This window comes from Harpia harpyja, chromosome 9, assembly GCF_026419915.1.
Source record: "Harpia harpyja isolate bHarHar1 chromosome 9, bHarHar1 primary haplotype, whole genome shotgun sequence".
Taxonomy (NCBI): Eukaryota; Metazoa; Chordata; class Aves; order Accipitriformes; family Accipitridae; genus Harpia; species Harpia harpyja.
Window position 1 is genome coordinate 25,350,151 of NC_068948.1, and position 25,733 is coordinate 25,375,883.

At 46.5% G+C, this 25,733-nt stretch overlaps 1 protein-coding gene and 1 long non-coding RNA gene across 4 annotated transcripts in view; both read left to right on the forward strand.

The window, feature by feature from the left end:
- The window catches only part of VPS45 (vacuolar protein sorting 45 homolog), a 29,501-nt gene extending 11,405 nt beyond the window's left edge, over window positions 1-18,096 (forward strand). Inside the window, exons 12-16 of one of the 2 annotated variants that reach the window (XR_008236491.1) lie at window positions 103-210; window positions 531-652; window positions 7,503-7,634; window positions 13,930-14,977; window positions 17,499-17,584. Coding sequence is in view for 1 of the 2 variants with exons in the window: in XM_052795683.1 (XP_052651643.1) it covers window positions 103-210; window positions 531-652; window positions 7,503-7,634; window positions 17,499-17,586 (450 nt within the window). In the remaining variant the exon portion in view is untranslated. Of the gene's footprint in view, window positions 1-102; window positions 211-530; window positions 653-7,502; window positions 7,635-13,929; window positions 14,978-17,498 lie in introns of both variants that reach the window. The other variant, XM_052795683.1, reaches the window with a different exon arrangement.
- A 3,799-nt stretch (window positions 18,097-21,895) lies between these two features.
- On the forward strand, window positions 21,896-25,351 carry LOC128145500 (uncharacterized). 2 transcript variants are annotated; one of them, XR_008236493.1, is made up of 3 exons: window positions 21,896-22,505; window positions 22,626-22,687; window positions 24,691-25,351. It is a non-coding gene; the product is annotated as an uncharacterized LOC128145500 (long non-coding RNA). The 2 variants fall into 2 exon arrangements; XR_008236494.1 differs by having other exon boundaries at window positions 24,694-25,351.
- The last annotated feature ends 382 nt before the right edge of the window (window positions 25,352-25,733 follow it).

The window sequence follows — 25,733 nt, forward strand, 5'->3', positions numbered from 1 at the left end:
GGTCATCATTGCAGTACCTCCACTGAGCCTAACTAGACAAAAACTGCTTGGAAGCTGGTTTCCCAGGTTAATAGGACTCTGGTTTTGCCTCTCTCTGTACAGCTAGTGTCTGCTGTTGTGGAGTATGGAGGGAAACGGGTCCGGGGCAGTGACCTGTTCAGTCCCAAGGATGCTGTAGCCATCACCAAACAATTCCTCAAAGGACTGAAGGTATGGATCTGCCACAGATGAAATAATGACAGTTTTGGTCAAAATTACAGTCACAGAGCAGGACTCGTGTGCAGTGCAATGCAACTTGTCATGGATTTCAGAGGTTTAATAGTAAGTGCACTGGACTTTTAGGGCATAATTCTCATTGAAGACAGTGGCAGTTAGTTGCTGAAAAGCCTCTCTAAATCTGGACTTCAGTGGTTAACACTCGATGTATCCATAAAATGATGATGCTCCTTTTATGTGCCTTTGCTGATCTTCTCTCTTAGCTTGCTGCCTTGCTGTATTAATTCATAACAAGAGTTTCTCTTGTACTGTAGGGTGTTGAGAATGTGTATACGCAACACCAGCCTCTTCTTCACGAAACACTAGATCAGCTCATCAAAGGAAAACTCAAGGACAGCCAGTACCCCTACCTGGGTCCCAACACTCTCCGTGACAGGTATGTGGGGCCTTTTAGGACAGAGCTTGGAACTGAAACATATCTGCTCCTCCCGGTGCTGCCACTTGCTTGTTGTTTGCATGTAGATGAACAAAACTTCAGCTTGGCAGAGAAATGTCTTGATTGTGTAGGTCTTTCTTGTATCCTCAAGTAGGTGCCCTTGGAAAGGGCTATTAAGACTGAAGTATGGTTGTCTTTTCCTGCTGGCTGAGATGTGACATTCCCATTGTAAGGGCTCAGGTAAAGGATTAAGCCATTGCACCAAGCTGCCAGGACGTTCACATGATGGATTTCAACATGCCCCCTAACTTCACTCCATGCCATCTGGCGTTTATTTGTAGAGTACCAAAAATAGTCCAGCGGCAAGCTCTCCCTTCTGAGCCAGTTACTATTCCTGATGAGAATGGGATCTTGCTGAATGTGGCTAATAACTGTAATTGAAAAGAACTCTGGCTGTCTGGTTCTGGCTGACTTTGCTGGAGCTAAGCTAATCTGTTGTCAATGAAGTCATTAAAGGTAAATATGGGCCACAGAGTGAGGGTACTGAATCATTAGAGAGAAGATGACAAGTCCTCCTCTAACGGCATTCTGTACAGATCACTCCTTTCTTTGGTACTGCAGTTTCATTTCTGTAAATTAAGGTAAGCGCTGGTCAGGTGTTCCTTATTCCTTCTAGCGGTGGTAGTCTTTGAGGAGAAAAGCCTGCTCTTGCTTTGCTTCCTTTGGGTGTGCTGTGATGAGGTCATCACAGTGATTCTCTGAATCTTCTCCAATGGCTGTTAAATGTCCCAGGGTTCTGTGGAAGGTGTTTTACTTGCAGCATTAGAACAATCATCATTCCCTTCACATGCTGCGTATTATTGGCTTTTCATCAGCAACTGCCACATTTTTAGTGAAGCAGAAAATACATTCAAGGTAGTAATTCTCAACAAACAAGGCGGCTGTTGCAGGGCAGTTTGGGTCAAATGAAAACCACAGAGTCGTTTGGAGCAGGAGAGAGAAGTAGACTTGGGGACCAAGGTTCAGCAGTGTCAAGCGGGTGGGAGGGGCAGAAGCATGTCAAAGAGTGAGCGCTCGTGGCTGGCTCTCTTTGAGATGCACAGGCACACGGCTCTTCCTCCTTAGCCCTTGATCCATCTGATGAAAGCAAAACTGTATTTTGTAGCAGGAAGGCATCCAAATTCCACGCCAGGCTGACAGCAGGGGATGTTAATAATTTTATTTATGAATAAGAAAGAATTAAAAAGTAATTTGTCATTTATAGTCAATTGTCTCACAAGAGACAATTTGTTTGTGTATGTCCCTGGTAGACCAAAAAAAAAAAATCTGCCTTGCTCCAGAGTTTCCCTTTAAAATAAAATGGTGGATTTTGGATAGGGTGGATGGGTGGTTTTAATAGGTGTGAAATATCAAGGCCCCTAGCAACGAAATGGTATCGTCTCTGTCCTTGAAACCAGCTCTTGACTGAGATGGATTTCAGCCCAGCAAAGAGAGATTGACAGATGCGGTTTGTGGTAGATCTGAAATGAGACCTGCAGGACAGCAGTAACTGCATCCAGGCATCCCTGACCTGGGTTTGTTCTGAGCTAACTAGAAACAAGTGGTCTTCTGACCTTTATCTTCTCTTTTTCAGTTCCCACTTACATTTTCTTGAGCTGTGTTTCACTTAGATTCCTCTTTAAATGTTTCTGGGAAAGGGTACAGGAACCTGCTCCTGAGAATCCTACAAAGAACATGCAAATGATTTATTTGGGGGAGCATGAGAAATGTTTAATTCCTACCTTGAACTGAAGGAAAACAGAAGTTGGATGAAGGGAAATGGAGTTTGCACCTCCCTCCCTTCTCTGCAGTGGCTACAGCCTTGTCTCTTAGCTAAAAGACAAGAATCCTGTAGTTTTGTTAAAGTAAATCTCAAAATGCAAAGGCAGAGCTTCCAAACTGTTCTCTCCCTTAAATTTCTCATGGTCTTCCTTTGGTCTGGGACTGTCCTTGGGAGGGACAGTGGCTGGGTCCAACAGTGCTGCTGCTGGGTCAGATGTCTGCAAAATGATCAAAAGTGTAAGGGCACATGGTTATTAGGGTTGTTTCCTGATGGGAATGGTAGATCATGTTGAGTTTAAGACATAGGAGCTATAGGAATGAGGGTTCGTAACTGACAAAAAATAGGCACCTAAATACTTTCATGTCTGGTCTTTACTTGCTGCATAAAATGGGGGCCACAGCACTGTTATCTCTCAAGTATGAATATTCAGTATCATGAAAATGGGGGCTCATCTAAAACCAGGTTTTAGGTACCAGGTTTGGAAGAAGGCGGCCCATTTGATGGTTTTCCCTTAGTGCCAAACCAATTGAGCGAGGAATTTAAATTTAATAACTTCACAAAACTTAGTCTAATAAATCACAGCCCAAGGCAAACTGGGCTACACTGTCTTCTTGCTTTCTGCTTTCAGAGGATGGTGTTACAGTGATTGGCAGGAGTTCAGCAAAAGGTCAGGGCGAAAGCCTTTGTATTTTTTGATCAAAGGATCCCGTTGCTTGAGCAGCAAAGAATTTGAAAGAATTCTTTTTAACTATTTCTTTCTGTATTAAACATTACACTGTTGCAAGGGAGGAAAAGCTCCTGGTCCAAATTCAGCTGTGGAAATTGGCAGCAGTGAAGGAAAGGGAATCTTTGCAAAGCACTGAGCAAGGTTCCTAGGAGAGAGCAATAAGCAATTCTGCTTTCTTTTGCTTCTCCTCTCTTTCCTGCTGTGTTAAATATCATCCTTTTCTCGTATGCCATCAGCCTGCAGTCCCTTCCACCTTGCTGCTGGAAAGTACTAGCTAGAAAAGTTCCTAAAGCTTCTCCCGGTCACAGCAGTCTGCGGGAGCCCCAGCTGTGTTACACACTGTACAAAATGCCTCCTACAGTTTGTGACCCCTTCAGCGTGCTCTGCTTACCAGGCTCTGACAAAGCCTCCCCTTTGGGTGGAGCTTTTGCTTTGTTTATGCTTTGACCTGGGATTTTCTCTAATAGGGCATTTGTCCCGAGCAGACCAACTGGGCCTGATGGTGCTTACCTAAGATGGATAGCATCCACTTCTTACAACATCAAGTTTGTAATCGGACCACAAGACAGCTCTGTCACTGCTGCACTTCTTAAAACCAAACGTGGGTCCTCAATGTTTTGCAGGAGCCAGGCAGCAGCCTATGAAATAGCATTAGGAGAAGACACACTGCTCCCTGGGGATCCAGATGGGACTCAGCTCATTCCATGTCTCGCTCAAATTACCACAATTACTTACCTGCTTATTGAAAAATCTTGGAAAGTTACTGTGTCTGAAAGCCCGTCAAAGTTCAGACTTAAACGTGGAACATGAGAACTCACCGATACCATCTAGTTTAGAATATTCTATGACAGGACATGATCTTTCTCCCACTGATTTTGTTGAGGGGAAAGTTCCTTTTGACTGTTTGAGGAGAGGAAGAATTTGGAACCATTTAGAAATGTCTATAGCTGACACACATCTAAAGGGATGGGTGAGGTATCTCCTTAGGCAGCAAACATAAAATCTCCTTTTTTGGAAGCATCAGCTTGCAGCATGTGATGTGGAACCATTTGGCTGTATGCTTTTTCATCTGAGCTCACACATACTGCCCTGAAGATTAGGGAAAGTAGTACTATTCCTAAATCATATATATTATCTTGTGTTTAGTGTAGTTTGCTTTTCATGGATTGTTTTTTTAAGGCAAAACTCTGACTGTGTCCTTGTTCATTCAAGGAGGTTGCTTTTTCCTCCTGTCTGAAGTCTTCGAGCATTTAGCTGTTAAATTGGTAGTTAAGCCGAGGAGATGCATAGCCACATCCACAAACTGGGTCTGAGGAGCGCAACAGCTGGAGTGAGTGTTGCTGTAGATTGCTTTCCCACTAACCCTATAACAGTCTTGGAGTTTATTCCTGTTCTGAAATTGCTTATTATTTGCCCTTGATATAAGCAGTAATTCCCTGGGCACTTCACGAGAACACCAAGATCCTTTTGTTCTTTCTGTGGCTGTCTGCCTCTGCATGACTTAGCTCACTTGTGGTCTGTGAGAAATCTGCAGGTCAGTGCCGGATGCTTTGAGCAAGGCACCTGAAGTGGAAGAGAGGCTGTAGTCCTGCCCCCACTACCCCATGCCAGGCTTAGTCCTTAACCCTAGGGTTGGGGTTAGGGTTAGGCTGGTGTCATGGTGACAGTGAAAGGTGATGGCAAATTTAAAGGCTGGTACATGTTAAAATGTTCCAGAGGAGCACATGAGAGCTAGCCACATGACTTCGGCATCTAAATTCCTTAGGTCTTTGATAGTTCCAACCAAAAATGCATATATGATGGTACCAGGAGACTGATCCTGTGGTTTTCAGTCTGCACAAGACTCCTTGGTAAGAAATTGCCTCGTCTGTTTCTTTGTCGCTCCATTGATCCAGTTAGTAAGGTGACCTTAACCCTAAAGGTCCTAACTGTGTTACCGGACTTCGGGGAGGTGCAGCTTTCTCAACCTAAAAGACATTCTCCCTAAGAAGTGAAGTATGGCACGGCCTACTTGGCACATCTTTTACATGCATCGTGATAAAAGTGGGCTTGTAGAGATATTGGGTGTACTTTTTCTGACAACTGACAGTGGCTTACCAGATTATTTCATTGCTGTGTCTCCCCTTCCCTTTGATTTCTCTCCCCAAAAGACTTGGGCACATTTGCATCTAGTTTCCAAAGCCGAATGCCTGACTGTAGCTAAAAAGACAAGGTACAGCACTCTTCTGTCCTCTGGGGCTGGCTCAGTGACTTGCCTTGTCACTAAGGTGCAAAAACCTCCGTCTGCCTCAGTGAGATGTTTGAACCTGCACAGCCTGAATGTGCGGTGGCTATATATAACCTGCTTATCTTAAGGCTGCAGTGCAGAAGATTTCACAGGCTGTTTCTGTGCAGGGGACACAGTGTAGCTCAGTGGGGAGGGATGAGCACACCAAATCCTGGAGCTCTGGGAGGGAAGTGAAGACTTTCAGCACAGACTGCATCACTGAAATCCTGAGGGCAGCACTGCCTGCACCACTGCTCCTGGCTGGAAGGGCTGAATCATGTGCAGGGTAAAACTCGCCGCTCTGTCCAGAGAGCGCAGGCGTAAGGCATCTAACATAGCACGTTCCACTATTGCTGACTTCTTACAAAGGATTCCACTTTGAGCCTTTTTCTTTCCGAGGAAGCTGTGCAGTAAACCGCAGCTGGAAGTCTTGGCCATTATTAGAATTATTATAGTCCCCAAGGATAACAAATTGCATAGTACCTGCAGAAGAACTATATTGAATGCAACAACCTTTTTGGTGTTGAAATAGCAATGCTGTGTGTCACCAGAGGGTGTGCCTGAAATGATGGGGTTCCCATGTTCCAGGCATTGAGGCTGCAGTATTCCCTCTCCACCCCACCAAGGGGGACTACCGGCACTTTCTAAAGCATCTCTGAAATCTCCTTTTGTCTGTCCAAATCATCTTACACAGACCTAACCCTAACTTCCTGAAAAGACTTATGATTTGGAAGGTTATTGGTAACGAAGATCACTTTGGGAAGGGGTGTGTGCTAATCTTTTCCATTAATTTTTCTTACCTTTCTGCATCCCCTGCAGGGGCAGGGAGGCAGTTGTGCGGATCTGGTGGCTTGTTCTGAGCCAGTGTCCCATTCTGACAGCAGAAGCAGTTTTGCTTTTGGTAGTACTGTCTGTTCAGTGATGCCAAGAAGGAAGACCCTGTTGTTCGTCCTTCTGATGTGCATGTTGCTCCTCTGGACAGTAACAGGTGTCGAGGGCTTTGCAGGTTGGCTTCTCAGCAGGGAGTAACCAGAGACACAAGAGTCTGGGTGCATTCTGGAGTCATCCCTCTCTCATGCTCCATTTGCTTTGTCACTGATCCAGAGCTTGCACAGAGTGAGCAGATGAATGCCTGATGCTTCCACCACTGCAGCAAGCAGCCGTATTCTCGCAGAAGTGCCTGCTTGGAAAGCAGAGATGAGTTTTGAGATGGCAACAGAAAGTCAATTGTGTCGAGACTTGACTGCTCTGAATCAAGCGGATGACTGACAGGATGTGATCCACACCTTTTCACTGTAGATTCTGCAGAAATCGTTGTCTCAGCTTGTAGATGGTGGCAGAGCTGATTTATGGGTTGCAAGCACTTTCTGCTGTCCTTGAGAGTGGAAAACTTAAGTGATTGGGGAGAGCGGTGCAAGGAAAGTGCAGCCTTCCTTTGAAAGCAGAATGTGCAGGGCATATGGCTGATTTTGTATTTTGTCAGATGAAGGCACTCCTTCTCCCCCTTTCCCCTCATGCTACTTCCCTGTAACATCCTGTATTTCTAGGCTGGCTAGGGAATGTAACCTCAGAGGTAAAGTCATGCACAAATCCCAGTAGTTCTGTAATCAGCCAGCAAAACTGCAGCTAATCTGTGCCCTTCAAACCAAGCCCGAGAGGTCTGAAGCACCACTGTTGTCCTTGTTTGACTCCTGAATTGATCTTACTTTAACAGCCGCAGCAGTGCCTTGATCATGCATTAAACATTGGCGTATGTGTCATGGTGGAGCTCCACGGGGATGCAGCGTGTGGGTGTTGCTGAGGAGGCTTTTAAGGATCGTTAGCACGCTGTGCAAATGTTTAGGAGAGACAATGTTTTAAGAGCGATTTAATGGGCTACACATTGTTGTCAGTCTTGAGCCCAGCGCGTCACAGAAATGAGACATGGTCTGGGGAGGGAAATCAGCAGGATCATTGCCTCAGCACCCATGAGCAGTACAGGATTTATCCTTGTGTTTTGTCTGATCCCATCTCAACATTTGCATCTTTATTGCAGGCCCCAAGATATTATTGTGTTCATCATTGGAGGGGCAACTTACGAAGAGGCGCTGACTGTCTATAACCTTAACCGCACCAACCCGGGGGTCCGGATCGTCCTAGGTGGGACCACCATCCACAACACAAAAAGGTAATAACCATATTCTTTACTGTGGATTCTGTGTGTATAAAACTGCTGACATGAGCATGAATTTGTGACGCCTGAGGGATCTTCATCACACAGTAAAACAGAGAAATGTGTGTAAATGGTCCGAGCCTATCTCTGCTCATTATGGCTGAGGGACTTATTACCAAGCTGAAGGTTTAATGTGCATTTTACTGAATTCAAGGGCAGGGAAGTCGATGTGTATAGTTTTTCCTGCTTATAATTCACCACACACTCTTAATATGAATGAGAGGCCAGTGCAGCACACAGGAATTCAAAACTGACTGTGGTCTCATTGCTCCTGTTGAAATCTGGAGCAACTGCATTTGATAGCAGTGAAGTTAATGTACCTATGATTAGAACTGAGTTCTATGATTACACTGCTAGCGAGCTCTCTGCCGCCCACAAGCCTGCAGAGTATTGGCTGTGTCTTTTGCATTTCTCCCTGGAGAATGGAGCTTTCATTATTGGTTTGCTGTACACTCCAAGTTGCCTTTCCTGGGAGGCCAGACATTTGTAAGGGCTTAACCCCTCCAGAAACTGAGCAATGCCAGGGAGCACTGACCATGCTAAGCTTCATTGATTTCCTAGGTCACTGTCTCTGGGGTGCTCCAGCAGCTGACTGTCGGAGCTAGAAAGGCTCATGTCGGGCAACGCTGATGGTATTTCACGTCCCCTGCACTGAGCTGAGCGAGCCATTCCTAAGGGTCTTGGTCGGGATTTACAGAGTCAGATGGCTTGTACAGAAACCTGCAACTGCTTTGCTGTAGCTGGCCAAAATTCCAGTCAATATGGAACACCTGGTTTATTTCCTGTGAAATGTCTGGTTTATAAATACAATGTTTCCTGAACCCAAATTATTCATCTGAGTTTTTGAGCACAGGTGAAAATTTAGACCATATTGGGGATTGTTTCCTATCAGCATGGCTTGTTGCTAGCCAAGCAAAGGAGCGTGAATTCTTTCAATACATGCCTTGCTCCTTTCTGCCACGCGGTTCCGTCCCCGTTCGTAATGACGCTGCCGTGGCCGGGAGCTGATTGGTTATCAGAAGGACGATAACGTCAGGAATGTGACAGGTGACCAACATCTCTCCCATGTGTTGCAGCAGGAAGCGTGGTGAAATCTAAGTCCTGGGAGAGAACCTGGTGGTGTCCAGCAGCTGCTCTGAGCTTGAAGGGAGCACCCTGCTCTGAGCTGGGGTGGAAGGAGAGCTTCAATGTTACCACCTAGGAACGCAAACAAAATGCAGTCCTGCAACAGGAAGCAAAAGTTATGCTTCTCAACATTTGGGATGAAATTTTCAGAGCTGAGTAACAGCTTTGGGTGCCTCAGCAGTCTCCTGGAGTTCAGGAAACACACACTATTAACACCACAGGCATTGTGTGTCACAAATACAGCTGTCAAGCACTTCATTGATCTCAGTTACTGACAGGTGGACTCAAGTGTAGCGAGCAGGCTAAAAAATGGCTTGGTTTTCAGACCATGTATGTGCGCTGCTGCTGCATCAGAGTCCAGTGTGATATTTATAAAACCCCTTCCTTTTCATGCCTGTAAGGGATCTTCAGGCTCCAAAGCTGCCTGCACAGAAGCAGTAACAATTCTTTTGCAAGGAAATCCAGTGGCTCCTCTCATCACTTGCTCAGAAAAAAATGCCCAGACTCTCCAAATTCACAGTGCCCACTCTGAAACTTGGCCCTTACTTTAGCTTAATGTCAGATGATTGGAAAGCTCCTGAACTGATGCTAGCCCAGAAGTAAATTGCTTTTATGAACTGGGTTACAAAGGCAAGTCTGTATTAGCCCACATATCGACCAATTCCTGCCCAAATTACCCAGCTTGCTGAACCTTCTGCTTTACAAAGTAGCCTTTGAACTAAATCCTGTTTTAGCCAAGCCTAGAAATAGTAAGAAAAAGACATCAGCGGACATACTAGCCGCTCTTTGACTGATAAAAAGAAAGAAGTAAATTGTCATCTTGCAGGACACAAAAAAACCTGGTTCATATTCAGCCTTGCATCCACTGTAACCATCCACTGTAATGTCTACCGGTGCATTTTGAGGCTGGTTTTGACATCTACCAACGCGCCTGCATCAAACTTTTACCAGCATCTGTACTGGGAACCTGGATGGTACTGTCATCGCGCCACACTAAACACAAAAAACAGAGTAAGCAATGTGGAGATCTCTGGGATGGTATAGTTTTTCACACCATATTGGAGGTTGAGACCTGCCCCGAAAGTGTATCAGTGTAGCAGATTCAGCAAAAACTGTCGCTTGGCAGGGGGAACAGAGAAAACTCACCAGCAGCGTTTTGAGTAGGAAAAGGAAAGCAGTAGTGTGGGGAGCAGGAGGGGTGTGAGAAGATGGTTTGAGCTTTAGGTTGCCATCCCAGCTCTGCTGTTGACCTGTTAGGTGATGTTGGGCAACTTTCTCCTTTGTCTATATCACCAGAAGGTGTCTGAGCAGGGACTGTCTCTCACTTCTGCTTTATGAAGTTCAAGATTTGCAGCTACATTGTTGGATTCTGCTTCTTAGATTTGTGCTGTAATGAGCAATGTTAGCTAGTTAGGGCTTCTACCGTGACTACGTTTTGGCGCAGTCTCTGAATTATTTACAGAAAAACTAGGATACTCTATCAAAATTTGCATTTCAAAAAATGAAATGAAAAAAAAGAAAAAGAAAAAAAAACAGCTGTTGCTTTTTAAGGGCTGACTACTACAAGGTCCTGTCTGGGAACTCCAGGATGAGGACTGCCAAGGGTCTCATTCTAAAAATAGCCCTGCCCTGAATGATTTGCTTTTCCCTACTGGCTTGAATAAGATTTCCTTACTGATGAGAGGCCACATTAATAATAATAAAAACTTAGAACTTTCAAGTCGGTAATCTTGAGCCCTTTTCAAGGGAAGACTGGCCTGCTTAGCTCCTGCACACAGAGGAGGAGCAGCCTGTGCAGTGGAGCAAGCGGACTCACTCAGGACACCTGAGAAATTAGAAAGTTTCCTGTCCACTGAGTGTTAACCGCAATTCTAGCCAAGTGCGTGAGTATCATCACGGATATTTCAGCAAATACACCAAGGTGTCTAATGTGAGGAAACCTAGATTTTCTTGTGTCCTAACTCCTCTAGTAATCCACTGGCCTTCCTTAAATGAACTCTTGCTTATTTCTGCTGGATTAGGGTTGGTATGTCACAATAAACAAGGAGATTTTTATATTAATGCACTGAGCAGCCCATGTAAGCACACTAATCCTGTGCTTTCATTGTTCTTACCAGTCCAACTTAAATTGTGATCAACATCTGTGTTTATAGGATGGGGGATGGCTTAAGGGATATCCATCCTGCTTTTTTACAAAACAGGAGACAAACAAGCCTTTGGAGCTGGTTCTGTTGTTAGAGCTGTATGTTTGTGGGAAGCTTATCTGTTTAAGAGACCATCTGTATTGTCCAATGAATATACTGTAAGTAGATGCTTTAAAGTGTGGGAGTGAAAAATACTCTGTGTAGGGATGGAGAATACAACATTCTGTGTTTGCAAAGAGGGTCCCAAAGTGGGCATAGTATGTACCTGTTTAAAGTTTCCTTATGCTGCACAGTCAAGTCAAGGAGAATCTGTCGCTGTTGATCTTTATGGATTTATATCCATAGAGATGCTAAATAGGGGCAGGCATCTAATAACAATGCTCATATGCTGAAAAGAGACACATAGTCTAAGGGATTCTTTATAACTAAATCAGGCTACAGAAGCTAACAGGCTCTGTTGTTGGAGTTTATTCCCGTTTGAAAAAATCCCGGTAGCTTTACAAGGTATGAGAAAAATTCTGTTTCTTGTATTCCGTCCTCTAACAGGTAAATCCATGTAGCACACCTATTCCTTGGCCTCTTTCCTGATATTACCCATGGGCAGGTCAGTCAGTGATAGGGTTGGGAATGTGGCTTGGGTCTTCCGTTCCTGCCTGCAACCACAAGTTGTGAGAAAAAAATGCATTAAAGCAGCAAGGGTGCTGAAAAGTCAAGTGCTGAAAGCCAGAGAAATGCAGAAATCCAAAGATCAGAAAAACTCTTTGATTGTGCACACTCAGTTTTGCTGCAGATGAGGCCTTAAATCTGTCCCGTCTCAGTTTACTTAGTTCTTTCTTTCTTTCCTCTGTTCCTGTTAACAGGCAACCCTCATGCTGTTAAGTCTAGGAGGGTATACAGATATGCACTTGGTAAGGCTTTGGGATCCTTTGAGAAACACCAGGAGGGTGGAAAAAAATCTGTTGTCAAGGAATTTTCAGCGTTTTTCTAATCAAACCAGATTGGCTGCCTCTGTTACTTTTGAAATTTTGGCAGCCCTACTAAAAATACTTCTATTATGACTTGATTGTCAAAAAAGTAAAAAAGCCTTCCCGTATGTGTTTTCCTGCATGACGAGCCTCAGCAACAGCTTGCTGCAGAGCTATGCCCAGCGTATGAGAATTGAAATGCCACATCTGCCCACTTAATGCGGTTCTTCTACAGCGGGCTCATGCTGGGGACTCAGTCTGCAGCTATGCCATTGCACCTGGCCATGAGTCGAACCACTTGATAAATGAAGTCTGAGTGTAGAACTCCTGTCTGTTTTTTTCCCTGCAACATAATGAGCTGTAATGGAAGGGCTGGAAGGCTGGGGATTATTAATCATAGGTTCTTTAAAAAATACATATGTAATATGTATTTAAATTATATTTATGGTGAAAGTGAGAGTTCTTTCTTGACTTGGTGCCATTCCTTAGCACTGACCATAGCAACATCTGTAATTACCTGCAGGAACCGGATGAATTTGGGCAAAACTGTGCTGGAGTTAAATCTCTGGGTTTTCAATTGCTCTCCACTCTTTAAGTTAACATTTGTGGAGGGTCATGGGCTCACACCAAAATGCAGAATGCAAAGAGATCTTAGGCATTAGGGCAGGGAGAGAAAAGCCAGGAACATAATTACTGGACTTTGAATTGAAGAAGTCGGAGAGCCTAATGTGGCCAGCAGCACCTCCTAGCTGCTCCCCTTCTCTGGGCTGAAAGCCGGAAAGAAGTGGCTCTGGCTTCCCCCACTTCCTAAAGAAAATTCGAAGTGAGGGAGCTGATTCCTTGCTGTTGGCAAACAGTTTTATCACCAGTCGCACGGGCAATGAGCTCCCTTCTTTTCTGGCACACGCAAATGGATTTCAAAGAAATTCTGCTGGGTTTGGGGGAGAAAGGGTTAAAAAGTGATCAACAGTCGGCTAAAAATGGAAGACCAAGACCAGGAGGAACATCTGGCACGTGGGGCTGACTCATCCAGAGCACAGGTTAAGCACAAACCTGCTGTGACTAATCCAAGGGGATATCTAGCCTGACCCACTTACCCAGTTACGGTAATAGCCTGGTTGTGCCAAAAGTGGCTGCGGTGTGCTTAGCCGGTGGAGCCTGGTCACCGGATACCTGTGCCTCTGGGAGAACTGTTTGGACCAGCTGCAGTTCCTCCTTACTATGGAGGGAGGGAGGGTTTGGAGTAGAGCAGAGAGATCAGTTCAAATTCTCCTTGTGGTTTGATATTCGCACCCTGATCAGAGGCTTTCCCAGCCAGAGCTGAAGTAGCTGTGACCACTGCACTAGATGCTCACTCAGTTTCTTGCAGGATCCTCAGGGTCCTGGGAAATAACAACAGCCGCAGCATGGCACATTTTTACTGTGCTCCACCTCACCCCTCCGCTGCAGGTGGGAGTTTGGCTCTTACATCAGCTGCACTCCAGATGGGGAGACCTTCTGTGCAGGAGCTGCTCAGAGGTGGTCATGCTGCCCACTTTTAAGACTTTCCTGAAGTATAAAGTGACAACATCTCGCTGCATCTCCCTCTCCACACACACACTTTCTCTCCAGATAGGAAATAAACATGAGTCCCCTTTAAAAATAAAAGCAAGTCATTCTCTGTTAAGAACTCAGTCTGCCTGACTCTAATGCCTAAAAATAAAATGGGAGGAGGGACAGCTCCCTAGCTGTAATGATAGAGCTGAGTGACCGTAGCGCAAGCAATGTTCCTGTACACCTCTTATAAATCAGGCTACTGCTCTCCCAGAATGCATATTTCTAAATGGTGCGGTGTTGAGATCTGGAAACTGGTACAGGCATTTGCATGAGATTTTATTTTTTTTATTATTTTTTTTACAACCCTCAAAAGTCACAACCTGGGCAGGTAGACCTATTTTAGACCTGTTTTAGGGGAATCACATTTTTGTAGGATTTGTGGTATAGCCTGATTTTTATTTCTTTTTTTTTTTTTTAAAGCATTAATGTTCAGATAACTTGATCAGCATATTGAAGGAATGAGTCAACCTAGAAACTGGTAGCACTGTATCGCATTGCCAGAGTAACCATCTTCCTGGTAACACATCCTCATTAGATCGTACGTGGGAGCGTTGCTGTGGTTTTGCACAGTATTCAGCTGCCTCCCAAACTGCACAGACCAGCAGGTGTAGGTAACTGTGATGAAGTAATGCCAGTGGGCCAGAGCTTTGTTTTGTGGGCAGTCCTCACAGCTCCTTTGGCTTCAGAGACTTCTCATAGAGATGTCTAGGGATGTCATGTGAAGGTTTCACTCACACCTGTCTTGCTCTGGTGTTGGTATTATAGCAGCGCTCAGAGACCCGGCTGCTCAGGAGCTGTATCAGCACACAGGAGAAGACAGTCTGGTCGGTGTATACTCCAGACAAGGCCAGTCACATGAAAGATGGAGGTGGGGAGCAGCAGCAAAGGGCAGGAGTGAGCTGTGGCTTGCTGGTAAAACTGGGACTAGCTCCAAGCTTCAGTCTTAGTCTAGCGCTTACCTCTGTAGGCCATGCTCCCATTTGGCTTTTGCAGGCAGGAGTGCCGTATGAAAGCATAGAAGCCTATGATCAAACAAAAACAATGCAAAGAGCATTATTCTTTCAAAGGTTGGGGGTTTTTTTCCTCTTGAAAGGATTGAATCGGTCTCAAACCTTAACCCACTTTTAGACCTATTTAAACGACTGTGTTTCCAAGGTTTAGTCTCCCTTGCTCTGGTGTGTTTTGCTGGATTAGGCTCTGCTGTGCTTTGTGAAGCAGGGCTGAGACTGCCGGAGTGCAGGTGTGATGCAGCTGACCTTGGTGCAGCTCCAACAAATACCAGTCTGTATGTACACCTACTTCTCAGCTTGCTGCGCATACCCGTCCACCCAGATAAGAAATGAATCCGCGCTCATGACAAGTGTAAGCCTGGAAACTGAAACGCCGTGGCATGTTTCAGGGATAAAATTGGCCTTTGAAGACTGCCGGGTGACAGAATGAGTGAAATTCATTTTGCAGACTCATCAAGGTAGAAATCATCTCTCTTGCCACCTAACCCAGCACCATGCAACCCCAGTCCTGCAAGCAGCAGAAATTCTTTGCTGACAGAGAGTTGCCTCCACAGTGATCACGACTTCAGCCATGTCCATACAAGGCTTTTAAGACACACCGCAAGCATTCCAGAACAGGACTTTCCAAACTATCAAATGCTTAGCCTAACTCCGCTCCTAAAGACATAACAGGGCTTAAGTGGAAAAAGATTTGGGCTAGGACTGAACGGTCTTGCAGATTCCGATTTCAGGATCTCAGGATCTGAACCAGAGCAAGACACAGAGCCCAGCCCTCCTGACTCCCAGACATTTTCGTTAACTGCTGCATGCTTGATCCCTGCTTCAACCTATTTTTCTTTTTCCCTCTGCAGCTGGCCAATGCCAGCCCTTGGCAGCTGATCGCCACCTTACAATTTTTTTCTTGAGAAGCAGCTCACCTATTCAAATGTGTCTCTGAATGCGTTGTCTTTTGGTTTTTGTGTGGAACCATTGCTCTGGTGTGCAGTTGAGCCATTCACTTGACTTTATAGGGCAAACTTGTGCATAAGTCTCAAACTGACAAGTTCCTTGGAGTCTAGCCCTCAAAATCCCTTAAGGTGTCTGGGAAAATCATACAGAGGAGAGACTGGGATGAAGCTGAGTGTGTGTCGTGGTTTAACCCCAGCCAGCAACTAAACACCACGCAGCCGCTCACTCACTCCCCCCCACCCAGTGGGATGGGGGAGAAAATCGGGAGAAGAAGCAAAACCCGTGGGTTGAGATAAGAACGGTTTAATAGAACAGAAAAGAAGAAACTAATAATGATAATGATAACACTAATAAAATGACAACAGCAATAATGAAAGGATTGGAATGTACAAATGATACGCAGTGCAATTGCTCACCACCCGCCGACCGACACCCAGCCAGTCCCCCGAGCGGCGAATCCCTGCCCCCCCACTTCCCCGTTTCTGTACTGGATGGGACGTCACATGGTATGGAATACACCGTTGGCCAGTTTGGGTCAGGTGCCCTGGCTGTGTCCTGTGCCAACTTCTTGTGCCCCTCCAGCTTTCTCACTGGCTGGGCATGAGAAGCTGAAAAATCCTTGACATTAGTCTAAACACTACTGAGCAACAACTGAAAACATCAGTGTTATCAACATTCTTCGCTCTGAACTCAAAACATAGCACTGTACCAGCTACTAGGAAGACAGTTAACTCTATCCCAGCTGAAACCAGGACAGTGTGTGCTTAACATTTTACTGGGTTAAAACTTTCTTGAGATCCAACTGAATGAATGGTTAGTGCCCAGAGGTTTCCTGTGGCTCATTATTTAGATCTGAATGTGGTCTAAAGAGGCTGGAAATTGGGGGGAGGGTCTTGCTGTGGATGTGAGCCCTGGGACGAGGCTGAGGAGCTGGGGCGTGAGGCACAAGCAGTGACCCAGGCTGCTCAAGGGGCTGCTTTCCAGAAAGCCCTGGCTGTGAAATGTCACAGATGCCTCAGCAGGAGGTTTCCACCCTGCCTCTTCCTGCCTTATCATCCACACAGGAAGACTGAGTGAGCAGAAAAACAAGCCTGAACGCTGGCCTTCCTGGCTTTGTTACTGAAAGGCGAGTGGGGCTACCAGCATGGTGCAGATGCTGAGCTGAGCCCATGAGGAGCTGCTGCCCTCATTCTGGAAGCCTTACCGTTCGTGGCACGGGGAGAGACGGGAGACCTCCCAGACAGGATGGAGTATTTAAGGATGAATGGCCATGTTCAGTGAAGATGTTGACCTGGTGATCCATGCTGGGTGCTCCAGATTTTGGTCCCCAGGGCAGGTCATTGCAGTCCCATAGCTTTGCACTTTGTTCTCCCTCATTGAATTCATCCTGGCTGGTGGGAGGATCTGTTGCTGGAAAATAGGAGCTTTCTCCAAGGCTGCCATTCACTTATTTCCTCCTTGATTAGTGTCTCCTAGCTGTAGCTGTCCCAGTCTGAGGACATTTCCCCTTGCAAGCAGCTGGAGGAGTAGGTCAGTCAGAGGGTGATCCATCCACTCTGCCACTGTCCCTCAACTGCCATCTCTCAGGATGCTGCTTTTACATTGGATGACATGAGTCCTGATCTGAGTGTCTCTGTCATGTGCCCCTTCAGGGACCATCAGTCCCTGACACTTCCTCGCTGCTGCCTCCTTGGAGAGGGAGCTGCTGTGTTTGACATGAGCCTGATGAGGGGAAGGAGCATCACCACCACTGGGACCAGGATCCCTGTTCTGGGTGGGGTTTTTTGTTGGATCCCATGCTGTTGTGGGCAGGTCTTCTCCTCTTTGCCACTGTCACCACATATGAAGGAGTGACTCTGTCCCCCCATCCTGGTGACACCAAGGGAGAAAACAGATGTTTTCATAGCGCTGAGGTAGTAGAACACTTGTTGGTTTTGTTCAAAGGCTTGAGGCCAGGCCATGTGGTTACTTTCTGTCTGCATGAGTGAAAAGTTGGCCCTTGTCTCTGCTAAACTTACCTTTGCTTGGCAGCTTCCTTGAGGAAGTTACAGCTTCAGGGTTCCGCGGCCGAACTACCGAGAGCTCTCAAGTTACACCAAGGTCAAGCAGCAGACGGTAAATCTTGGAGAAACCCTGTCTCGCTCATCCAGAGCTTCCACGAACTGACAGTACAGCTTTGGAGCAGAACTGGATGTTCCTGCACTGCACTGCTGCCGTAGCTTCCCACGTCCATGCCAGGAACGTTAATGGGCACAAGGAGCATCTGGGCTGTGAATGCTGGAGTTGGCGTCTGCCCTGATGAACCAGGACATGCCCCAAACTGCAGCACCCGCATTGTCTTCTCACAAACACAGCTTTGAACGGGACATGGCTGCGTAATTGGAATTGTAACCTGCAGAAGAGCCTGGGAAAAATGTTACTACAGAAGCACTGAGTCTCTGCAGCTCTGCTGGCCTGTGGGAAGGCTGTGCTCTTAGTTGGTATGACTCCCCTAATGAACATCTAATGATCCTGGTCCAGACTTTTGTGTGCATCTCTGGAAGGTGAAGCTGATGGGCACTAGAAGCCCTTTGCTCTGCTCAGTTGTCTGTATATTTTGAGTCCTATTAAATAACCCATTTTGACTGAACCTTTTGTCTGTTAAATGATTCCTGATATCCCTTTTGTAATGCCACTGAGCTATAACTACATTCTTAATCTTCTTTATTAACTTCTGTTTACCTTAAGAAACACAACTCCATGCCCCCTGGTTTTGCTCCCATGTTGTGAACTGGAAAAGTGTTGTGATTTCTTTTTAACAATAAAAATAATTCTAGCAGTAATAAAACATGTTGGATTTGAAAAGAAACAAGAGAACTGTAATTGTTGAGCAGACCTGGGAGCAGAGGAGGGTGCTTGGCATCCTCCTAGGCATGGGAGCTGGACCAGAAAGTGCTCACTCTGCTTCCCCTAGCCTGGCTTTGGGGAAGGTGGAGACAAGAAGGGGGAGAGCTGTAATCCCAGCCCCTGCCTCCTCTGAGGGTGCAGGCATCCAGGAGAGAAAAGCAGGCTCTCCGCACCTTCAAGAAGAATTTTTTTTTTTTTTTTAGTTTCCTTTTTTTTAGGTACAGGAACTGTGAAAAGCAGCACAGGTTAAGAGTCAAAACAGACATCAGCAAACTGGATGCCTGACTTCTGTGAATGTCCAATATCAATGAGCAAGTCTTTCCCTTATTTCTTCCCATAATTAAATTAGACTGAACCTCTAGCTCTCTGAGAGCTCTGCAGAGCTGCTGTGGATGGAAAGTACTTGAATTCACACTCATTTCTCTGGCTTAATTCCCTGAAGCAAGGTCATTCAGAGCCTGGGCGCCTGTCCATCCAAAAATCTCCCTGCAGTGCTGAAGGATTGACGGTAGGTGCGCTGTGGAGCTGCTCCAGGCTCTTGCGTGAAAACAATGGGGTCAGGCTGTGGGGCAGAGTTCCCACGCCACATCATTAGGGAGCATTTCCTTTCTAACTCGAGAGCGTCAGGCATTGTTTTGGAAGGGATGGGTACTGGCATGGTTTCCAGTCTGTCGCCTTCATCCTCGCGTCTGGGAAGCTGAGACATTTTGCTCCTCTCCTCCCTGTAGGAGTAATGCCCTGCAATGCTGCAGTCCTCGTCAGGCAGTGGAGTTCCAGGGTGGGGTTGATGCTGTTGCTGGAGGCAGGAGATGGAGGTACCTCACAAAACAAGGTGTTTGCTTTATTTAGTCAGCAGGGTCTAACCTTATCAGCCAGCTCCATTTCCTAACAGCATATTGTAAAAGGTTGTGCTCCTGGTACTGGATTAAGTGGTGGATTATGAGACTCCTACAGTGTGTGATGTTGCATCAACCTTTCCCAAGTGAAACCCGTCTCCTCTGTGTTTCTTTTTGCAGCCTCCTCGTACTGGCAAATGCACTGAAGGGTTGGACCAAGCTTGACACAAAGTCCTCAGAAACCATCCCTCCGCCTGCATAATCATTATTTCCCCTGTTCCCATTGCATTTCCCTTGCTTCACATCATGAAGGCTTGGAGGATCACAGTGCCACCCTTTGCAAAGGCTCAGACAGAGCTGACATCATGTAAGGTTGGCTGGCTCCCTTTTGATCAGCGTTGTGGTAAACAACCAGAGATTTTTAAACTAGAGCAGATAAAAAATTGTAGAGAAGGGGCACAATGCTGGGTTTTTTTTGGTTTGGGTTTTTTTCCCAGTTACATTTGGACCTTGTATCTCACACTGTCTCACCTCAGCCTCCTCCTCCTGCTTGGAATCCCGCTGCTTTCCTGCAGGTGAAGCTAATCATTCCTCAGAAATGAGGCAAAAGCTGTCTCTCCACCCGAAATCCCTGGCTTGCGATTTCTACTGGGCCATCAGCAAAGAGGCCTCCAGGGCACATGCTCTCAGTGCAGCAGGGAGTGAAATTATTCAACAGAGCAGGAGCCCTTGCATTAGTACCACAGCTCTGAGCCAAGCTCTGCCAGCGCCTGGGGAGCCCTCCGCTCTCCCCAGTGAGCTCAGTTGCTACTGTGGGTCCTGTGGAGGCACAGAGTGGGGTGAGAGAAAGATGCTGGACCTGGAGCATCCTTTCTCAGGGGGCTGCCTCCTGATGGGCATCCCTGCTGTTAACTAGAGATTGTCAAGAACGATTCCTGAACGATTTCTCAGTCTTAGAGGCTGAGTCCTGCTGGGGAGACTGGCATCCCACACACCCCAGGATCAGACACCCCATGTATTTTCTGTGCTGCAAAGAGCTTCAGGTCCTGGGTTGTAACACAGGCTTGCCTCTGCTGAGCCTGCAGCAATCTGCATCCTGTTTCCAGGCACCTGTAAGGATTTTGCTTACAAACTTTTGTGCTGGTATAAAATGAGTGCACTTTAGCAATGAACAGGCAATTGCGGCTTTTGGTTCGTGCAAAGCTCTAAACCCACCCAGGGCCACCCGAGACAAGCTAGAGAAGTTTATTCAGTAGTTTCTACATCTTATTTCTAACTCTGCTTAAGCTAAAGTGCATGTTAAAAATGTACCCAGTCTTTGTTTAAAAACACATATCCCCAGACTGCCTATCCTCCCTGGATTTCTTTTTTTCTTTCTAAGTACACACTGTAGCTAAAATTGCACTTGCTTCAATTTTCAGCCACTGGATTTTGCTCTGTCTTTTCTTTCAGAGCTTTCTGCCATGCCAGTGGATGCACAGATCACACTCAAGATAATTTTAGCCCACAGTATGTGTGGGTTTATTAATTTGCCTTCTGGAGGCCATGTAACTTACTGGATGGAGGGGAAAGAGAAGCAGCTCCCAGGGGCCTTCCTCTGACGTCTTAGGAAGATTCTGTTTTCCCGTCTGGAAGGAAAGGCGTATGATGACTCTGTTTTAGGGCATCATGAACAGAAGTACCCCCACACTGAAGAACCAGTTTCCCAGGGCATTTTCTCATGGAAAAATCACTGAGCTGAAAAGGAAACAGCAGGGCCCTTGGTAGGAGGTGGGAAGACTCTCTGCGAGGCTGGTTCCTTTATCACTCTGCTGAGCCACGGCTTTTTGTGGCTCGGCTTGTATTGTTCCTGTGCTCACAGAGGCAAAATGGGAGAGTCTCAGTCATTCAAACCCTTGCTTCTTTCCTTGGCATGGGTGACTAGTACTTCTGCAGATGGAGATTTATTGGGCAAGTGCTAGGCTCCTCGCAAAATGGGAAGAGCTGTGTAATTTCTTCTTTTGGCTACAGCTTCAATCTGTTCAAGGAGCAGGAATAACAAGAGAATACAGATGGAATAATGTCCCTTGCTGTTTTCCGTACCCAGGTGATGGAATACAAAGTACAAGTTGCTGTTATGTGGAGGATGTGATGATAATAGTTTACAGAGAAAGGGAGGTGACACCTCTGCTGAATGATGCTGAAACTGGATGAGGCTGGAGCTAAGTGAAGTTTTTGCAGCAAAGCTGCTTTTTCAGAGAAAAATTCAAGTGTGGTAGCATTGAAACACTTTGCAAATGTGTTTTGCTAAATTGTTGGGGGGAGGGTAGTGTGTTTTTTTCAGTGTCAAAACTCTGGAGAAACTTTTCATTTGGAAAACACCAAAACATTTTGAGAGGTATGAAATAAAAAATCCTTTTTGTTTCCAGCTTTTCCTTTCTTTGTAACTGAAGGAGTTTAAGACAGCTCAGAAAGGAAGGATTTTGTTCTTGTTTTATCTGCTATGTGCTGACCAAAGTGGGGCTCTGCTGGTTAGTGGCCCTGGCTATCACAAGTGATACTGGTACTAAATGAGGAGCGAGAGTCCCCTAAGCTCTACCCAGTAAATTTGTCCCTGTGGGAGTCTTGTGAGGGACAGCAGACTGCTCATGAGCACTGCAGGACCTGAGGACCCCCAGTTGCCCCTGCTGCTTACCTCCTCACCTGCTCTCTGCTACAAGGCTGACGGCAGCCTGCCACCCTCGGCGTAACCATGTTGAGCGGCAGCAGCCGTGGATGCCAGGACCCTGGAATCCCCATGGTTATGCGAAGGGTCTCGCTGAGAAACCTGCAAGTGAGTTTCCAAATGTCTGACACGTGGCCTCTAATCAGTGATTGACTTGGGAATTAATAAGCCAGATCAAATGAAATGAGCTCCTAAATCCCTGGGAATTATCTTAGCATCACAAATAAGTCCTGTTGATGTGAAGCAATGTGGGAGAGAGCAAAGCCCTGTAGTGGCGAGGGGGCCAGCCAAGCCTGGCTAGCAGTCTCCCTCAGGGACCCTGCCACAGGTGTCCTGACAGCTCTTTTTTGTGTTGTAAAAGCACACAGCCATCGTCGGGCAAGGAGCAGCTCCCTCCAGCTGGATTGTGCAAGCTGTACTCGAGGGATGTGGTGAGGATCTGCAGTGACGCGGATCTCTGTGCTGTGGACCTGTGTCCCGCTGGGAGTGGAAGTGAGGACATAGCACCAAGGAGAGAACCTGGCTCATGTCCCAAGTCAGTGTGGCCCAGGGGCTTCTTCACTCTGCTGAAACTCTCCACAGAGACAGGGTTGCTGGAGCAATCCCAGAGGGGTAAGTCAGGGCATCAAAACCCTGTCGAGATGCATGTTTTTGAGGCTGTGTGCTGGCTGACAGAGCCAGGCAGATGTTGTTATGTTGGTTTCTCTCCTCCCCTCTCTGCTAATGTTCTAGCTCCAGTGAATGCTACTACCTCATTTGTCCCTGCACTGGAGGAAGAGCTAGCCCTGCACAAGGTGTGAAGCTCTGGATGAACTCCAACCTTACCAGGCCCCTGTCTACCATCTTACCACTCTCCATGGACCTTCTCTGCCCTGGGATCATTAGCCTGCAATTTCCCAGGCCAAGGCCCACCTTATATCTCACTCTGGTTCCTGACCTCCCCCTCCTGTGTTGTCTTTCCAGTCTTGAGCTATGTTTGCTGAGCTGGCCAGTTTGTTAGCTCTCTGGGAATTTCATTAACAGGCTGGTTTCCTCCCCCTTCCACATCATTAAATTAGAGATGTTAAATAAAACTGGACCTCTGGGAGGGAAGTCATGGCAGCAAGGGAAAACACACTGCAGTAGGAACACACAGATGAGGCATTTCATTTAAGGAAAAAAAAACACCCCAAACTTCCAAACCTGTCTATAACTAAAATAAACTGCAGGGGAAATAAAGGCCTGTTTTTCTGTTACATGGAGGCTACTTTGCATCAGATCAGCAGTGCTGCAGGGTCAAGGGAGAGGAGATGCTAAATTTGCAACTGCTGTAAAGCACCAGTGAAAGGAGAGTCACTGAGAATGGCCATCAAGTAGGCATGCCGGAGGTGCATTGGTTTAGCAGTAGGTTTGTACTGGTTAGACCTATACTGGGACAGTGTTGAATGCACTGTGAAGTTAGATTGGTATAAAGGTGCCTCGTCTTGGGAGAGTTCACCTTCACATGGGAAATACTACACCAGGCATGGACAGAGCTCTGGGCTGCATCTCTGGAGATCTTGAGTTTACTCCTGGCCCTTCCACTAACTGCCTGGATTAACTCTTATCGCTGTTGTCTTAGCTCAAGTTCAAACTTGCCCTTGACCCCAAGTTCCCAGTGGCCCAAATCTGTTTGCCTACACCCTAGCTCATGTCTAGCCTAAGCCAACCTGATCTCCAGATGAGCTTGGCTCAAACTCTGTGAAGATCTAAGATCTCCTCCTGCAGGTCATGGGCTAGAGGTAGGTTCCAGCTCTGGCTCCAGCTCCAGCTCTAATTCTGGTTCTGGTTCTGGTTCTGCCCTGCTGGAAGCCCCTGTAGGATTTACAGTACTTCATCAGGACACAGATGCAGCCTGACCTGGTCAGAATTACATCCCTGTTGAGTGCTTCTCTGGACAGGAGCCTCCTTCTCTCCTGTCTTTCCCACCCTCTCTGTGCCCAATACAGTAAATTTTAAGTTGTTGGGAATTGGGCAGAGCCTTGAGTGAGTCACTGTACAGCAGGTGACTCTCAGATCTTGCTGCCAACCTGAGCCATCAGACCCTGAAAGGATCTTGTAGAGAAGAGAGAAGAGCTGAGTCATGGCCCTTAAAGGAAACTTAGGCAGTCCCCTGGCCTGGTCCTTTCCAGGGGGGTAAATTCTCCCATTAAGCAGACCCCTTTCCCAGACAATAGTGCTGTAATTATCTTCAGAGACAAGGAAAAACACATGTCCTAATTAAACTCAATTCATCTTCTAAGCAGCAGTTTCACAGTTGATATCCAGAGGCAAAATTATGGGGGGGGGGGGGGTGTTAAATACATAAATAAACCGAGAGTGTTTGTTGTTCTGCTTTTGCAGCAAGAAGATATTTTGGTAACTGTTTATTATGAATCAACACATCATAGGGGAGCAAAACTGCAACATCAGGGCTGAACAGAGCAAATAGGATGTTTGAGCACAGTAAGCAGGAGGACATAAACATAACTTTAGAAAGAGGTTCTCTTTTCATTTTGCCCACATTTTCAAGGTCCTTTCCCTCCTTCTTACACCCTCTCCCCTCTTTTAAAAACAATGATATTTTTACACTCTGTGTAACAAAATTCAAAGCCATGATATTAGCAATTCCCTGCAAGTCCATTGTTCCCTGCTCCCTTAGAGAAAAGATAGTCAGCTGCGAGTGACCTGTGGCATGGGAACTCAGCCCCAGGCTCGCATCCCCCCTGCAAAGGATGGTGCACCAACCCAGGGCTCCTGCTTCTCCACTGCCTCCCCTGCTTACAGTCCTTTACACCAGCAGGTGCATGGAAGAGCGTTCCTGCACCCGCAACCGTGATCCACACTTCTATGGACACCCTCCCGCATTCTCCTACCACTGCAAGAGTCATCTTGTGCCCAGATTCAAAGCCCTTTGCGCCAGCAGAGTACCACAGAGAGCCTTTGTGGAATCAGTTTTCAGACTACAGCCTTACAAAGCAAAAGGTGGAGACTTTGGGCCAGTTTGTGTAACGCAGAGGAGTCCCAGCGCAGGGCAGGAGCTGTTGGAAATACTGTGCTGCACCTCCCAATGTTCAGCACTGAGCACCAGGACCAAGGTCGCTTGGCAATGCTCACAGCAGGAAAATCACATCCTGACATGGACTCTTCAGAGCTATCGCAAGAAGGTACTAAAGAAGTGATTGCCATAGTTTTGTAACATTATAATCTAAATGTTTCTGGTTCCGTCTTTCCTGCTTATGGCCAGGTGGTTGCTCCCAGCTCTGGGCCACAACTTGCTTTTTTCTGCGGTGTTATTTATTAGGTACTTTTGATATATCCTGCAACCACAATAAAAAATACACCGCTACCGAAAATACAAACTGGGAAAACAAATCATCCCAGAATACAGTCTACACAAAGGTTGTTAAACTATGGACTGAGTTAATTAGCAGCTAATAAAAGACTAAATTCTTCCATTAGCTATTCTGGTATGTGAGATCCACTGCTTTCATTGGGGGCCATTTGCGTCTGTGGGCACAAGGCCATATTTACTGTGGTAACCATGAATGCAAATCACAGGACAATCAGGGCCCGCCACAGCTGGGACAGGGATGGAGACAGGGTGGGGGAGCTGCACAGGCATACAGACAACTTCACGTGCCACACTGGTGCAAACATGTCTCAGGGAGGCCACAACCACCCCCATCCCTTCCAGCCACCTTCCCCAGCCCAGTTAATCCAGTGTGAGCAATGTCCAGGGGTCAGTTCCACCGCTGGGAGTGTGACTGCCTGTTTCAAGTATGGAAATTGCAGCTGGACTCCCTCCTATCTCCCTTCCTTCCATATAAATTGTTGATGTTT